The 17,167-nt window shown below is 45.8% G+C and overlaps 1 protein-coding gene across 4 annotated transcripts in view; it reads right to left on the minus strand.

Annotated features, from left to right (window-relative positions):
- The window catches only part of DOCK1 (dedicator of cytokinesis 1), a 620,618-nt gene that overhangs the window by 273,606 nt on the left and 329,845 nt on the right, over positions 1-17,167 (minus strand). For all 4 annotated transcript variants that reach the window (XM_075000462.1, XM_075000464.1, XM_075000465.1 and 1 more), the window contains one exon: positions 16,381-16,482. In XM_075000462.1, coding sequence (XP_074856563.1) covers positions 16,381-16,482 — 102 coding nt within the window. The remainder of the gene's footprint in view (positions 1-16,380; positions 16,483-17,167) is intronic.

A 17,167-nucleotide genomic window follows, 5' to 3' on the forward strand; every position in this document is an offset into this window, starting at 1 on the left:
GGGCCTCCCAAACCTTTCAGCCTGGGTTCCCAAACATTGGGAAATGGAAGGAAGAAGGAGACAAATCAAGAGAGTTAGTTTGAGCTCAGGGTCTCTGAAGTTGAGGAGCTTTGAGAAGGCAGGACTGAATGACCATGTCAAAGGGCATCATGTCTGATGGATCAAGATCCACAAGCCTGACAAACTGCTTACCAAGGAGAGGACTTCAGTGATAGGAGGTTGTGAGCATTGGGTTTGGTGTAAAATGTAGCTACTGATTAAATCTTTGTATAACAGCAAGCGGGACTGGGCTTCTCTCTTCTTTCAAGACAGCTGAAACAAGCACCCAAAACAGTAGATTCAACGTTTTCAGTTTTTTTTAAAGGCAGTGGGTTTTTTTTAAGTACTATTCTAAACACAATGTAAAATGGTACTTTCACCTGAAACACATTTATTCTGAATACAATATTAGAGACTTCCATAAAATGATTATAACGAATATAAAAACTGAAGTATGCAGCTTGGTGAGAAGTTACAGACTTTGTTAATGTCTTTCAAGCCACTCTAACATAGTTAGTCTATTAAGAAAGACCCCAGTTCTCCAAGACTTTTTCAGAAAGGAAGCAGCTTTGTTAAAAGAATCACATAAGAAATTTTAGGTAGCATTACTGGCTTATTTGGGTAAAGTATCTCTGCTCAGATTTCCTACTGGGTATGGCATAGTCCACAGGATTGGGGAAACTCAGATTAGAGCAGTGTCCCTCAGCCACGGGTATGTGTACACTTGGGGGTACACTGGGGTCTTCAGGAGGTACATGAACTCATCTAGATATTAGCCTAGTTTTACAGCAGGCTACATTAAAAAAAAACAAACACACCAGTAAAGTCAGTACACTCTAAAAGATCATTCTGACTATAACTCGTTTCTACTGCTTCTACTGTTTTTACTGCTTATACGGAAATGTAAGTACAATTCATTTATTTGATAAGATGGTAGAAAGTCAGCAAGATTTCAGCAGTAGTCTTTGGTGATGTTTTTGCATTATTTTTAAGTAAGTAGTTTTTAAGTGAGGTGTAACTTGGTGGTATGCAAAACAAGTCTCACTCAGGAAAAGGGTACAGTAATCTGGAAAGGTTGAGTGGCACTTGTTTCAAGGCCTCAGCTTACTTTAGGACCAAGTTTCTCAACCAGTGGTACACATACTTTTAGGGGTATGCAAGAGAAGTCTAGGGGTAACTTTAATTTTCAAAGGGGTATGTTAAAAATCTTAAGAAACACTGGGGGGGGGGGTAAAGTGGGTGGTAGGCCCCTTGGGGAGTGTGAAATTTGTATACTGATTAATAAAACTTTTCCATTGTACAGACTTATTTCTTACACGTGTCGAAAGGGTTTTTTTTTTCATATGAACATAACCAAAATTTCCGTCAGTTTGGAGCACATTAGACAGGCTTAGGTGTGGGGTGGGGCTGCTAATTGCAGGGATGAAAAGTGGGGCCCAGACTAAAAAGTTTGCTCGCCCTTGCTTAGAACATGGATAAGGCTGGAGGACATTGGAACAAGAGTCCAGCAAGGATGGGGAAGGAACAGGAAATGGATCAGAAAGAGGTTATAAGCCTAGGGAATCTGTAGCACCGCAAGGAATCAGGAAGGTTCCTGTGTTATTGCATAGACAAGGTGACCATCTATCCTGTATTAGGCAGGACGATCCTGTATTTGGGATGCCAGAAAGGCATCCCAACTTATTTTTTAAAAGAGACTAATTGTCCCATATTTGGGCCCTTCTCCTGCTGATCTTATCCAACAGCAGCTGCTGGTGGGAGTCATTTCCCTGAGCCACTCCTCCTGCCATATCTCCCTGTCCTGTATTTGGGACAGGGAGATATGGTTGCCCCGACATAGACGAAAACTGCCTCTCTGCCAGGGTCAGTGACCCAGGCCAGGTTCAGGGGGAGGCTGCTGCAGCATGCCTGAGGGCTGAATCACTCAGGCTCCGTGGGAAGGCTGGGTCACTGCAGCTGAGTGAGCAGCCCTGGTACGGCTGGGGGTTTGCCTCACAAAGGGTGTGTCTACACTTGCATTCCTCTTTTGAAAGAGGTATGCAAATGAGGTAAATCAAAAATGCAAATGAGATATAATTTTGCATATCAATCACTTCGTTTGCATATTCTAATTTTGAAAGAGCTTCTTTCAAAAGAAGAAAGTCAAGGTGCGTCTACACGTGCAAAAAACTTCAAAAAAAGAGGCCCTTTTTCAAAAGAGTGGGAGGAGCGTCTACACGCATAAACCTGTCTTTCGAAAGAAAATCGAAAGTACGGGGCTTGGAAATCGAAATCCGAACCCTGATCCTGTTTCAGGAAGATCTCTCCCTTTTGAAATAATAAATTGAAAGAGTACACGTGTAGACACGCTCCACAGCCCACTCTTTCGACATACAGGTCTGCCATGGCACCAATCAGCTGGAGCGCGGGGCCGCTCCAGCCGGCAGCAGCAGGACTCTATGGTCCCTGTGCTCATCTGCCTTAAAGCTGCACGCACACAGAAAACCCATGGCAGGAAGCTGAAAGCGTGCTACGAGCAGTGTGCACACAAGCTCCAGCTGCATGCTCCAGCCATGGCCAGCAGCCAGACCCCCGCCCCGTGAGCTCCAGGCCCCCCCTCCAAGCCCTCTCCAGCCTTCCAGGGCTCCCAAGGGGAGAAAAAAAATGAGCCCCCTCCTGGATGGAGTGGGAGCTCTGGGACCTCCTCGGTCTCTGGAGGTCCTCCGCCACATGGGGGTCAAGCGGCGGAATGCCGCAGCCTTTGGCCGCCTGGCAACAGGCCTCCGCACCAGGGGCCACCCAGAGCGTACCCCAGACCTGGTACGCTCCAAGGTGAAGCAGCTGTGCCAGGGATATGCCCGGGCCAGGGACCAGGCCAGATGCTCCGGGGCAGGTCCAGCAACCTGCCCCTTCTACCGGGAGCTCCAGAGCATATTGAGGCCCCAGGAGAGTTCCCCCCTCCCCATGGCCTTTCTGGACACCTCCAGGGAGGAACTGCAGGCAGAGGAGGTGAAGGAGCAGCCTGCACTGGGGACCCAGGAGGGCAAGGGGACCACCGACTGGTCAAGCGAAGAGGGGGAGCTGACCGTCCTCATCCCCTCCCGCTCCTCCAGCCAGGCGACTGAGGGCCGGCCATCCCCGAGGGACCCTCTGGTACGTACAGGGAGAGGCGCACACCTACTCTAAGGGTGGGGGCGATGCAAGGGCTAGGCCCCCGCACATGGGACCGGTGGTCCCAGACAGTACACATGGGATGCGGCACCCCGCGGTGGCGCACCAGTGATGCCCAGCACCTGCCCTCAGTGGACAGTGCCATAAGCCACGCAGGGGTGGCAGCTGGTTGGTGCTGGAAGGCGCCCAGGGCCCGCATACCGCAGGTTGGGAAGGGCCACCAGCGGGCAAGACCCCTGGAATCACACCCAGGCTGGGAGGCCTGGTCCCTGGGGGGGGCAGTGAGTTGGAGCTCCCTGGGGGGTCATTGTCCCTTGTGGGGGCGGGGGTCCCATGGGGTGTGCTCGGGCGAGTAGGCCACAGCTGGGTCCCCTCCGTCCAGGGCACACTACTGACATGCTCTCCTCCTCTCCACACAGCCACACCATCCGGAGGCCGGGAGAGCCTGCACCATCTATCATGCCAGAGAGCGCACCAGCTGCAGCCGTTCAGATGCCACCCCAGGCAGGGCGCTGTTGGGGCCATGGCCGGAGGACCCTACGCCGGGCCGAGGAAGACCAGGCCAGCCAGCGTCAGGCTGATGTGGCTGAGGAGCACCTCCAGCTCGCCTGGGCAGATATGGAGTGGCGGAGGATGGCCTGGGACAGGATGCTAGGCACGCTCCAGGGTGTTAGCCAGGCTGTGCGGGAGCACACAGCCACTATGGTCCACCTCCTGGCCCCCCTGGAGACTCCTCCTGCTGGCCCTGCCCCCGCCGCCCCCACTGAGCCTGCCCCCTCTGCCCTCACCAGGCCCACACACCGGCAATATTTGCTGATGATACCGGCACCCTCCCCCCCATACCGGGGACCCCACACCCAGGGGGGCAGGGGCTCCAGGGGCCGACGTGGTTTGTGGCCCACCACCCCTGCCCCGCAATGAGTACTTCGCCCCCCTCCAAGTTGGTTCCCTCCACCCCCCTCCGAGTTAGGTTCCCCCCACCCCCCTCCAAGTTGGTTCCCCCCACCCCCCTCCGAGTTAGATTCCCCCCAGCCCCCTCCAAGTTAGGTTCCTCCCTCCAAGTTAGGTCTCCCCCTGTACTTATTATTCCAAACACCCAAGTTATATAAACATTTCTTTATTATTCACCACTCCGTGCTGTGCTCCTCGGTGGGTGGTGGATGTGCGGGTGCAGTGCTGGTGGGGGTGGGGATGGGGGTGGCAGGAATGGTGGGTGATGGATGTGCATGGGATGTGGGCATGCATGCAGGTCAGAGGTGGCCATCGGTAAAGGCCTGCCTGAGGGCCTCCTGGATGTGGTGGCCGTCCCGGTGGGCCTGACGGATGGGGGCGGCGCCCGGCTGCTCATAGACAGCACCAGCCGGAGGGCCCCCCCCGGGACATAGGTGTCCCCCTTTCCCTCCACCATGTTGTGGAGAACACGTTGGGGACCCCGACCTCCAGCCGGATGAGGAGACACCTCCAGCGCACCTTTAGACGCCCGAAGGCCAGCTCCACCACGTTGTGGGAGTGGTTGAGGCGCTCATTGAACAACTCCCGGGTGGGGTTGAGGTGTCCCGCGTAGGGCCTCATGAGCCACAGCTGCAGTGGGTACGCCGCATCTGCCACCATGCAGAGTGGCATGGTGACATCCTCTACCAGGGGGATCTCCCTCTGGGGGACGAAGGTGCCGGCCCGCATGCAGCGGCAGAGGCTGGAGTTCCGGAAGACCTGGGCATCGTGGGTGCGGCTGGCCCAACCCACATAGAGGTCGGTGAACCGGCCCCTCGCGTCCACCAGGGCCTGCAGCACCACCAAATGGTAGCTCTTCCTGTTGATGTACTGGCTGGCACTGTGTGGCAGGGCGCGGATGGGGATATGTGTGCCGTCCAAAGCGCCGATGCAGTTCAGGAAGCCCAGGTCCTGGAAGCCGGCAATGGTGTTGTCCACATCCCCCAGGCGGACGACCCTATGGGGCAGCATTATGTTGATGGCCCTGACAACCTGCAGAGGGGGAAGGGGGACACGTACTCTAGTGCAGGTGTGGCGGCCATGGCCTCAGACCCATTCTGCCCCCTCCCGTTCGGCCCCTGGCCTGTGCAGGGGAGGGTTCCCCTTGCCCCAGCCCCCCCACCCCCCCTTACCTCCATAAGGACAGCCCTGACGGTGGCCTTGCCCACCCTGAACTGCTGTCCCACAGAGCGATAGGAGTCCGGGGTGGCCAGCTTCCAGATGGCGACTGCAACCTGTTTCTCCACAGTGAGGGTTGGCCACATGCAGGTGTCGTGGTGCCGGAGTGCGGGGGCGAGCCAGTGGCAGATCTCCTCAAAGGTCTGCCTCAACATGCGGAAGTTCCGCAGCCACCTTTCCTCACCCCGCTCCTCCAGCACCACGCACTCCCACCAGTCAGTGCTGCTGGGGTGGGTCCAGAGGCATCGGGACCCCTGCGGGGGTGCCCGGCGGTGCACTGGGGGGGAGCCCCATGGCCCCGGGGGGAGCTTGCAGCCACCCGACGCGCTCAGGTGCAGCTGCGGCGGTGGTGCACAGCACTGCCAGCGGGGCGTCCATAATGAGGGCGTCCACCTGCAGGAGCTGTTGCTGGGCTTCCATGGGCATGAGTGGGCTCTGCCGGGCACGAACAGGCTGGGCAGCACTTGGCTTGTGTGGAGGGGAGGGCGGAGGGAGGGGCCCTTTAAAGGAGGCAGCTGGCTGTGGCCCCGGAAGGGCTTGTCAGCCATGGGACCCTGTCCGCGGCGTTTCCTGCCTCCCTTCTTTTGAAAGAGAGCTTGGAGCCGTGTGGATGCTGTCTTTCGAAAGACCAGGGTGGCACTTCGAAAGAGCGGATTGGAATGCTGACCTGAAAAATGGTGGCGGGTGCTCTATTTCGATGGCTGCTTTTTCGAAGCCAAACTTCGATTTTTGCCCTTTCGAAAGGGCGCTTACGTGTAGATGCTGCTCTTTCAAAAGTAAACCCATCTTCGAAAGAATCCTTCTTCCATTTATTTAATGGGAAGAAGGAGTCTTTTGAAGATGGGGTTTACTTTCGAAAGAGCAGCATCTAAACTGGCTTTCTTCTTTCGAAAGAAGCTCTTTCAAAATCAGGATATGCAAATGAGGCACCAAATAAGCAAATGTATACATCATTTGCATTTTATTTACCTCATTTGCATGCCTGTTTCGAAAGAGGAATGCAAGTGTAGACACACCCAAAGTGACATCTTCTTTCTTCTCTCTTGCTGTCCTGTCCCTTGCTTTCCTACTCCTCTTGCTTTCTTTCCCCATTTAGTACCTTTCCATGCACTCTTTCTGCTTTCCTCTTCTAACTTTACAGTCCCTCTCTCACCTCATCCCCCAACATCTAATGCTCCTTCCTCTCTCCGTACTTCTTCCATCTCTCTGCTTTGTGCTGGGCTGTAACTAGATTTCAGAGAGGAAGCTGCTACTGGCCATACACATTGAGCACTTTGGCTGTTACAAGAATACAAAGAATAAATAGCTAAGCACAGACCACCTACATACAGCTGAACAGAGCAGGGTTGACAGCTGCTGCAGGTTTTCTTTGAAGCCCTGCTATAAGCTAACAAACAGAGGACAGCAGGGGAGAGTAAAGGTGCAGAAACTGGATGGTGATGGATTAACAAATTTTCAATATATACACCACACATATGTGTATAATATAATATGTTTCCTTGATCCACTTAGACATAAAACATTTAACACTGAAAAATGTATATGGCATTAACAACAGAAAATCCTCCTTTTTAAACTCTCTCCAAAGCACCCAGAATTTTACAGAAAATTATATGATCTCTGTCTGTATCACATCAAGTGAACACCTTATTACCGAACTACTGTCTTCAGTTGATTAATATTTAACACACCATTTAAAAACCTATAATAAATTATAAAGTCAATAATATACTGCAGGCTGTGTATCAGTCAGGCAAAGAATGCACAATTTGACTATGTAGAGGAAATGTATCCATTGCCCTTGTTTACTTAGCAATGCATGACCACCTAGAATCATGAGCCAGCGTGTTTGGCCTACTGACAGCAGTTTGCATCACAAAATTCTCCTGGGTGAAGAGAAAGGACATTGTGAAACCAGCATCTCCATAGCCAAATACTTTTTACTAGCCTCAAAAAATGCAGGTGAGATCCCACCTCATTTAGAGTAATACCACTGACAATTACTATTTTCAAGTTTTATAAAATGAATGCATGTTCCTCTCTTAATATACCCCTTTTATACAGATTTCTAAATTAAGATGAATGGCACCAACCAGCTTAGGTCTAAATCAGAGAAGAGACTGAGTAGAACCTCTTTACACAGCTGCTTAATAAAAAGCAGGAAGAACATTTGAAGTCTAACATGTGGAACTAAAATTTCATTTTTAAATATTCTTCTGCTGTCACAGACTCTGCCACTTATATAGGTCAATTGCACAGACTTTAGGACATCTATTTTTATAGTGCATGTTTGAAAGCATCTTTGGGAGTAAGATCACTATACTATAGAAAAGGCAAAACAAGTTTTAAAGTGATTCAGTCGGCAACCTAAATCAGGGAGTGCGTGGAGTAACACACAAAGATAAGACTGAGCAGCAATAATGAACAATGTTAACTAATTATATGACAACCTCCCTAAACAAGCAAAGAGTGATAACCTTAAATTGAGGCTGTTTCAGAATGAAAGAATTCTGAACAGCAGTAATGTCGAACTATTCTCAATCCGATAAGTATGGAGAAAGTTGTACCAGAGACTTAAATTTTTGCATTTTGTGTGAAAAACAGCGATGGACTCTCTCATTACAATAAGTAATTTCTCCTTTAGTATTCACACTTTCTCATCACTTTTGCAGGTGAGCCATATCCACCCTGAATTCATTAGCACTGATGTTATATTCCCATCTCTATAACACTGCCTTTCTATCACTTCAAGTATTTGAGGAAATGAGTTATATCTCACAAAAGCCAATGCCGTAATAAGCTTCCTAAGTCTTTGTGGTGCCACCAGACACCTTGTTCTTTTTCCTGAAACAGACTAATGCGGCTACCTCTCTGTTAGTTAAACTCTGGCACAGGGGTCCAAGGGAGATTGAGGAATACCATTCATGGGAGGTTTATAAGAAGAAATTAGAGAAACACCTGTCAGGGATGGTCTAGGTTGATGAGATAGCAAGGGTGCAAAACCAGGATCAGAGTGGTGGGTAAAGGGCATCTATATAAGACAAAGCCTCAAATATCGGGACTTCTGGTCACCCTAACTTTACCTTCCCCCAATACAGCTCATGGATTTGATGATTTCTCAAGGTCTCTTCCAGCCCTATATTTCTATGATTTTATGATATGAAGAGCTCATTAATGCTGAAGAAGAAAGTGACATGACATAGTAAATGGCCAAATATCCTTGGGGAGTTCTTCTTAAGAAAATGTTCAAATTCATAGAGCAGTCAGAATACTCCACTGATGCCCCACACATGATAGGTAAGTGTGAATCAGCAGAGAGTTCTTATCTTTTGAAAGGGCACACATTCTACAACTTCAGTTTAATCTTTGTTCCAGTTACTTTCCTGTAGGCCTTTGGGCTACTGAGCTGTACCTCTACCTATGTGTGCCCCGGTTCTGAAGAGACCACAAACACACCTTCTCAAGAAACCCAAATTTCAAAACTGATATTATAAAAGGCCCATGTTGCCCCATCCATCTCAGATCCTTGCAGTAAGCAGAGTCCAAGAGCACTTCTATGAAGTACATCCTTTGGGCATGTGTATGAATGAACTTGGCCTTTCCTAGCTCAGCTCTTAGATGTTAAGGCCAAAGAGGGATCACTATGCTCATCCAGCTCTGACTTCTTGCACAACACAAGCCATAACATGTCATTCAGTATGTTCAGCATCAAGATGGATTGAGATAGAATATATATTTGAGAAAGATACCATGTTTTAATTTAAAACTTCAAATGATGCCCTCAATCATCACCTGAAGTAAACTGTTCCAATGGTAAATCACCCCAGCTTAAAGAGTTGTATATTATTTACTGTCTGAATTTGCCTAGCTTTAACTTCCAGCTACTGGGTTTGGTTATACCTCAGTGAATTAGATTAAAGAGCCATGTAAATTATTTCTGTCAATAGAAACTTATGGATTGTGATCAAATCACCTCTTCAACATTTGTGATCCCAGTACTTCAAAGGGTGAGCCTAAGGGCCCTGGCAGAAAGGCTGCCAAAGCCTGGAGTTAATGAGGCACTTCTTAGAACCTCAGTACAGGACTCTACAGGCTTTTATTAGAAAGGCACATGTACACTCATCCCTCGTAAAATGAGTACTTTACTTATGAGTACTTGCTAAAACAAGGGACATATATACTTATGTTTGTTCACCACACAAGTGAACTCCCCCAGGTAATATAAGCCTTACCCCCAACCCCATGGCCCCAACCTGCATCAGTGTGAACCCCATGATGGCTCTGCAGCCCCAACCCACCGCAGCCTTCAACTCCCCCCCCGCTGGTCCCGCACACACAACTCACCACACCCTGATCCCCCCGCCGGCCCCGCACACCCAACTTGCCGCAGGCTGATCCCCCCCACCAGCTGCACACACCCAACCAGCTGCAGCCTGATACCCCTGCTGGCTGTGCACTGCTCATAGGAATAAGGGGATTTCAATGTTTGCAGGGTCCTTTTGAAAAGGACCTCCATGTAGACGAGCCGCGTGCGAGCGAAACATGGCACTTTTGATGTGCCATGGCCGGTGGCATGCTAATGAGGCACTGAATATTCATTTGAGCACTTCATTAGTATTCTCCGATTGGCCATTAGCATGGCTGTTTCTAAGTTTTGCCAAAGTGTAGACACAGCCATTGTAATTTTATATTAGTATTTTGAACTGATAATTCTCTTAGGTACCACGCATATTAAAATACTAACCAGTTTATTTATTATTATTGACATGCCATCAATTTGCTATTTTCTCTTTTCACCCAAGGAATTACAATCCATTACTACCACACACCAAACTGTACCACTTATGTACTACTGTTAACGTAATACATAATCATTTACCACTGACATATTACACATTTAACATTTGCTACTATATTATCATACATAATACTCCACAGTTGCATACATTATCATTTACAGATCAACAGTTATAACACATCTTTAAGAAGTAACATTTTAGTTCAAGCCAAAAAAGTGTGTCAAACCTGATCACAGAAACATTTGTATCAGCATGTCTGCTACTGTATAAGAAATTTTGAAAAGCTATAAAGGTGAGAGAAATACTGTCTATATAAATTACTTGATGCTCTCTGCAAAAAATAATCTAAGTTAAAAATTTAGAAGAGAATAATGTGTGATATAAAATCCAAGATCATATTCAATAGGAACTATATATGAGGACAAAATATGAGAGAATGTGGGAAAGAAGGGGATTGTTAGTGAATGACAGAGCAGTGGTAAAAGCAGACAACTGAGTAAATTCTTCTAACTAGTGATTACAATTTGATGTTTTAACAAACTTCAAAACTCCAAAGTCTCCTTTTCTTCAAAAGGAGATCAAACTTGTCTGCTAAACTGATATTCAGACCTGACAAGTAAGTGAAAAATATAGGACAATAGGCAAATATTCATATAAAACTTTGACAAACACTAATAGTAATCAAAAGCACATAAAACTCATTTCCTCTGATCAAAGATACCCACTTTTTGCAGCCCAGAATTGCAATTTGGAAGTCCTGTTGAATCCTAGATTATCTCCTGGTGTCCTGTACCAGGCATAGCCTAGAATGTTTTCCCATAATTGCTTGATCAAGAGGTTGTGATCTCTAGGTTGCATAAAACAAGACTGCCTTGATAATTTGACAAAGCTCCCCACAGCAAGTGTGTGTTTGGTTTTCCTTCCTTCTTCTTTTTTCTTTTCTTTCTTTTTTTTTTTTTGGCTGGTATGGGTGCTCTCACTGAAGATGTTGATCTTTGTGTTTATAGTTGGATCCTGACTAACTGTTCTTATGTACCACAGTTAAAACTGGCAAGCACTTAAGAACTGCCATTGTATAAACTAGAGAAGAAGAGTTTATCTACCTGTACAGTAAATGGAGTTCACTGAAATGTTTTGTCCCTGTGTGTGCTTCACCTCAAGGATGCACATGTGTAATGCATTCAAGATGGGAGATTTTTACATAAGTGTCTGCAAGTCTATGCCTGTACCTTACATATTCTTGTTCTCTGGTGTGCAGATATATAGGAAGGAGAACACCCATCCCTTCTCCAGTTTTTTCTCAATCAAAGAGCCTGAAAGTAAGACTCTGTTTTATAGTAAGATGAGGCACATCCTGTAATCTGGGCCTGCATGCATTTTCTCTCAGAGAGCAAGGCTTTCGGTAAAACACCAGTTACTGAATCTCCTGAGGAACATTGGAATTCAGAAGAAATTTTAAGAAAGAAGTGAGATTATGAACAGAGAGTCACCTAATCATAACAAAACACCTTGACAGCCATCCAGGCTCCAAGCTGGCTGAGAAACAGGATGTTGAAGGAAAAATTAGGTAGGAAGAGTGGTAAGATTCTGAACTGGATGGACCAGTTTATAGCAATCACGGATCCATCTGTCTGAGGCTCTGTGCTCCAGGAAGGTAGGAAAGCAGATGATCTCTATAAGGCTGGAAGGAGAGGGTAATAGGTGCAGCTATTTGATAGAATAACGAGTCTTGTGGATAAGGGAGAAGCGGTGGATATGGTATACCTAGACTTCAGTAAAGCATTTGACACGGTCTCACATAATATACTTATCAATAAACTACGCAAATACAACTTAGATGGGGCTACTATAAGGTGGGTGAACAACTGGCTGGATAACCGTACCCAGAGAGTAGTTATTAATGGTCTTCAATCCTGCTGGAAAAGTATAACTAGTGGGGTTCTGCAGGGGTCTGTTTTAGGACCGGTTCTGTTCAATATATTCATTAACGATTTAGATATTGACATAGAAAGTACACTTATTAAGTTTGCAGATGATACCCAGCTGGGAGGGGTTGCAACTTCTTTGGAGGATAGGGTCAAAAGGATCTGGATAAACTGGAGAAATGGGCTGAGGTAAACAGGATGAAGTTTAATAAGGACAAATGCAAAGTGCTCCACTTAGGAAGGAACAATCAGTGTCATACATACAGAATGGGAAAGGACTGCCTAGGAATGAGTACAGCAGAAAGGGATCTAGGGGTTATAGTGGACCACAAGCTAAATATGAGTCAACAGTGCGATGCTGTTGCGAAAAAGGCAAACATGATTCTAGGATGCATTAACAGGTGTGTTGTGAACAAGACATGAGAAGTCATTCTCCCGCTCTACTCTGCGCTGGTTAGGCCTCAGCTGGAGTATTGTGTCCAGTTCTGGGCACTGCAGTTCAGGAAGGATGTGGAGAAATTGGAGAGGGTCCAGAGGAGAGCAACGAGAATGATCAAAGGTCTAGAGAACATGACCTATGAAGAAAGGCTGAAAAAATTGGGCTTGTTTAGTTTGGAAAAGAGAAGATTGAGGGGGGACATGATAGCAGTTTTCAGGTATCTAAAAGGGTGTCATAAGGCAGAGGGAGGGAACTTGTTCTTCCTTGCCTCTGAGGATAGAACAAGAGGCAATGGACTGAAATTGCAGCAGGGGAGGTTCAGGTTGGACATTAGGAAAACGTTCCTAACTGTCAGGGTGATCAAACACTGGAACGAATTGCCAAGGGAGGTGGTAGAATCTCCATCACTGGAGATATTTAAGAAGAGGTTAGACAGATGGCTTTCAGGGATGGTCTAGAAAGTGCTTGGTCCTGCCATGAGGGCAGGGGGCTGGACTCGATGGCCTCTCGAGGTCCCTTCCAGTCCTACTCTTCTATGATTCTATGATCAGCACCATCAAGGAAAGCCTAGAAAGATGCCTTGGCAATGGTCTGGACTTCTGTAAGGAAGTGCTAACATTTTTTCTCTGCTCTTGAAGTATGAATTCAATGAAAGATGAGAATTTTGAACACACTGTGAAAGCATATTCTGCCACTAACACTTGAGAATTGGCTACTCTGAACCGCAAGGAGTCCAAAGAACAGCTCTTGCAACCCAATACGTCCAGTTGTTTTAACACCCCTTTGGTCAGCGTTGACACTGATCTTGCACATTCTATTCCTTAACACCCAAAATAACCAGACAGCTGGGAACAGGATGGAAGAAGAATGCTCCATGATATCCCTGAGTGGAATGTAGCATTTTTGTTGGCTCATTTACATGTGGACAAGAGAGCAACTAGAGTTTGCTACGCTGTATAGTTGGACTAAGGAGCTTTATGAAGAAATGCTGGGGTTCTTCCAACAGGATTTGTAAGGTGCCCATTTCCCTGGTTATAAGATCCTGGAGGGCCTTAAAGTCAGAGGTAAGACAGTGGGGTGAGGCATGTCAGCCTCATATAGGAGGGAGGAGGAATTTTAGGAGGGTTGTGTTTCTTCCACTGGTTCTTGCTCTGAGAGATGTAGATGTAGAAGTGGGCCTATGCACATCAGTTAATGCTCCTGATGAATCCTCTTTAGAAAAGTTATGCTGTGGAAAGGACCACAATAGGAAATAACTGGATTCCAGTAAACCCACCATAGTGGGGAAAGAGGAAAAGGGGCAGGACAGCAAGGTTGTCCATTCCAGGATAGCTGGATGTACTTCCTGTTAGAAGTCTTGCCTTCAGTGTGAACCTCAAAAGAGAGTGGCTGGAAGGGGGATTATCCTTGTATGGACACCTTGAAGTGGGATGATGTAGCATCCCTTGTGCCTTTTAACGGCACAGACAAGAGGTCTCCCTAGGCCTAGATCGAGGTAATCATGACGGATTCTTCCTGGTTGCCACCTGGAACTAATGTACACCTGAGCTGCCCTTCTGACTAATCTGGGTTCCCTCTTGCACTGTGATGTTGTGACAAGGTGCAAAGCCATAAGCCAGAAGGGACCAAACTCAGGTGTGTTCACAACTACTCTGGCCAGCCACTCATGAACCCACAGTACATAGGCTATAGCCCAAATACTCCCAGCTCCCCAACCTAACACCCCAGAGCTGTGGTGTCCTGATCAAACCCCATCCCATGTGAATTTATTACCCAGTCTACCACTTTGACAAAGAACAATGGACTTGCACCAACTTCTGTTTAGGATCTGAGATTTATCCCCTTAGCACTTCAAACACCACACAGTGATTTTTGGTAAAATATGAACTAGATTAACTGTGGAAAGATAGATTTTAGGTGATTATAAGTGATAGCAAACAGACAAAAGTAGATTATCATAAGAAACAAAACAAAAATGAAAACTGAGCCTTCAATACTAGATGGGGTGATAGCTGACCAACAGACACCACTACACTCCCTCTTAAGTTGCAGGTGGTTGAGAAAAAACTGGAATAGCAGTATGTCCACCAGTCTCTATACACCTCTGCTATCACAGCATGAGGGTGCCTAGACACTGCTGATAAATATCTCCAATCAAGTGGGCACAGGTGAGCACACATCCTGACATGGATCACCCAGAGGGAAAATGCTCAAAGGAGAATCAGTGAGATGTAACTTCAGAGAAGCAGGCTGTTATGCTGAGCTATTTTTTTTACTCCCTCTTTTGTAAAAATAAAAATTTAAAACATGCTAAAATGATTCATATTGCAGCAAGGATACGTGACACAAAAAAAAGCACCATTCGTGTTACAGTCAAGCTAAAATAAAACAACAGGAAAGAATATTCAGGGGCAACACATAGAAGCAGACATGAAGAGGCATGGGCCAACCCAAACACCATGTGCAGGACTGGCAAGGGACCAGAACATGTAGGTGGCTCAGAAGGACAAGAGTGGGCTCTGGCACTAGCAGCCAGGGTCAGGCCCACTGGCACTCACCAGCTGTGGAGGGAGGAAGCAGAGTGACATGACCCTAGGCTACTCCACTCTCCTGGCTCCCAGACATGTTGCTCTGTGGAGGGATCAGGACTGCCCCTGAACACACCAGAGAGAAACAAGGTTTCCAGCCATAGAAACCTGGGAAAGCTAATCTCATCATCACAGCAACATAAAGACAGAACAGACTAATTAACATAAATAGTTAGCACAAATTGTAAGGGACCACTCAACATAAAGTGGCCTGTTAACACTGCTGCAGCTACGGCATACAGTAAACGTAGGTAGTATGAATTTAAAACATCCCTAAAAACTGCTTAAAATGCTCTAACCTGGGAACCCCCAGTGCCTAGGTAACAAAAGGAGGTCAGGTCTCAGCTAGTATGCTGCTTGATGGATCTCAGCCAACAAGGTTGGTAGCTACTTTGCCTTATGCACCTGCCATATGGTAATGCTAGTTCCAGGTCATTAGAGTTATCTGTTCAGCAATAAATTCCTTTCCGTTATGCTCTTTCTAATTAAGTTGCATCATAGTTGGAGTTAAAGAATGATTATGGAAAAAGTGATGAGCTACAATCATTATTGCTGATTATTAAATAATTACATATTTAAATGTTCTGGATACAGGTTAAAAAAGGTAGTTCTTTAACTAAATTTAAAGTCAAGGCAGAGAGAAAATTGGGACATTTAGGGGATAAAACTATTTCTAAACAGAAGTGTAAAAGAGGTATTTCTTAAGGAAAAGTCCTTTCGTAAAATAGATTTTTAGAAATACCATGGAAGTGTTGTACCCTTAGATGTAATTTCTTTTACCTGGCCTACATCCAGTATTTTAGAAGCACATTCTTCAAATTTAAATTTTAAACATAGCTTGAAAGATCAGTTACTTCAACATTGGGTATAATAAAGTTTCACATGCCCTTTCTGAATTCAGAAGATAGCAAGTAATGATGCTTCACTGATCCTTTTTTATATCAAAACAAAAAAGCAGTAAAATAGCACTTTCAAGACTAACAAATATCAGATCATATGAATCATATACCACTTCTTGGAATCTGTAGTTGCATTTATAAAACACTAACAGAAAAAGAAATTGAGATAAACACTATGTAGGGTAATAATAACAGAGAGAAAACCATGCTAGTCTATATCCTATCAAAACAAAAAAGCAGTCAAGTAACACTTTAAAGATTAACAAAATAATTTGTTAGGTGAGCTTTCGTGGGACAGACCCACTTCTTCAGACCATAGCCATACCAGAACAGACTTAATATTTAAGGTAAAAGTGCCGAAGTTAAACTTACCACAACATCTGACCTCATCTTTCCAAAAGTCTTGATTAAATGAGCATAATGATAGTCTTCCATTTGCCTTAAAATGGCTGTCATGCTTGCAACGAAGTTCCCCTATTAAAAATAACAACAATAAGAAGAATGGTTTAACAGACTGAGCTAAACAGTACCTGCTATGAAAACATTGTCTCACTGGAACTGCTCCAACAATTTCTTCTGCTATGTCAATAAAATGGACTAGACAAAGTAAAATTTTACCATTCATGGAAATCCAAGGGTCCATGCATAGTCTGCTAAATAGACATTCTGACACATCTAATGAACACGTGCATGAACATGCAAATTTATTTGTTTCATACTTTATCAGCATTTCAATCCTGATTTTGGATTATATTTTGATTCAAAAACTATTTGGAACTATAAACCTTTTCTGCATTGACAGTCTAATAAACACAATGCAGTTGTAGCATCCATACCTGAGCTAGTAGACTATGCAATGAAGACATCTCTTTAAAAATCATTACAATGGATATGATGAGTGGCCACAATTATGAAAAAGCACTCTAATATCACCAGAAATACCCTCTGAAACAGCATAGTTCTAAACATATGTAAAAGGTTTTGTAAATCATTAATGACAGTTGTTCTTGTTTAGCATGGGCAGCAGATATTGTAGATATGAAAAAGTTTTGCTTTCCCAAATTACCTGATGTGGCCCTGTCCATCCTTTATCTGCAGGCCCCTCCTGCACATGCCACACTACCTATCCTCCTGCATAATGCTGGGACTTGTGACTCAG

The sequence above is a fragment of the Carettochelys insculpta genome, chromosome 7 (assembly GCF_033958435.1).
Source record: "Carettochelys insculpta isolate YL-2023 chromosome 7, ASM3395843v1, whole genome shotgun sequence".
Classification (NCBI taxonomy): domain Eukaryota; kingdom Metazoa; phylum Chordata; order Testudines; family Carettochelyidae; genus Carettochelys; species Carettochelys insculpta.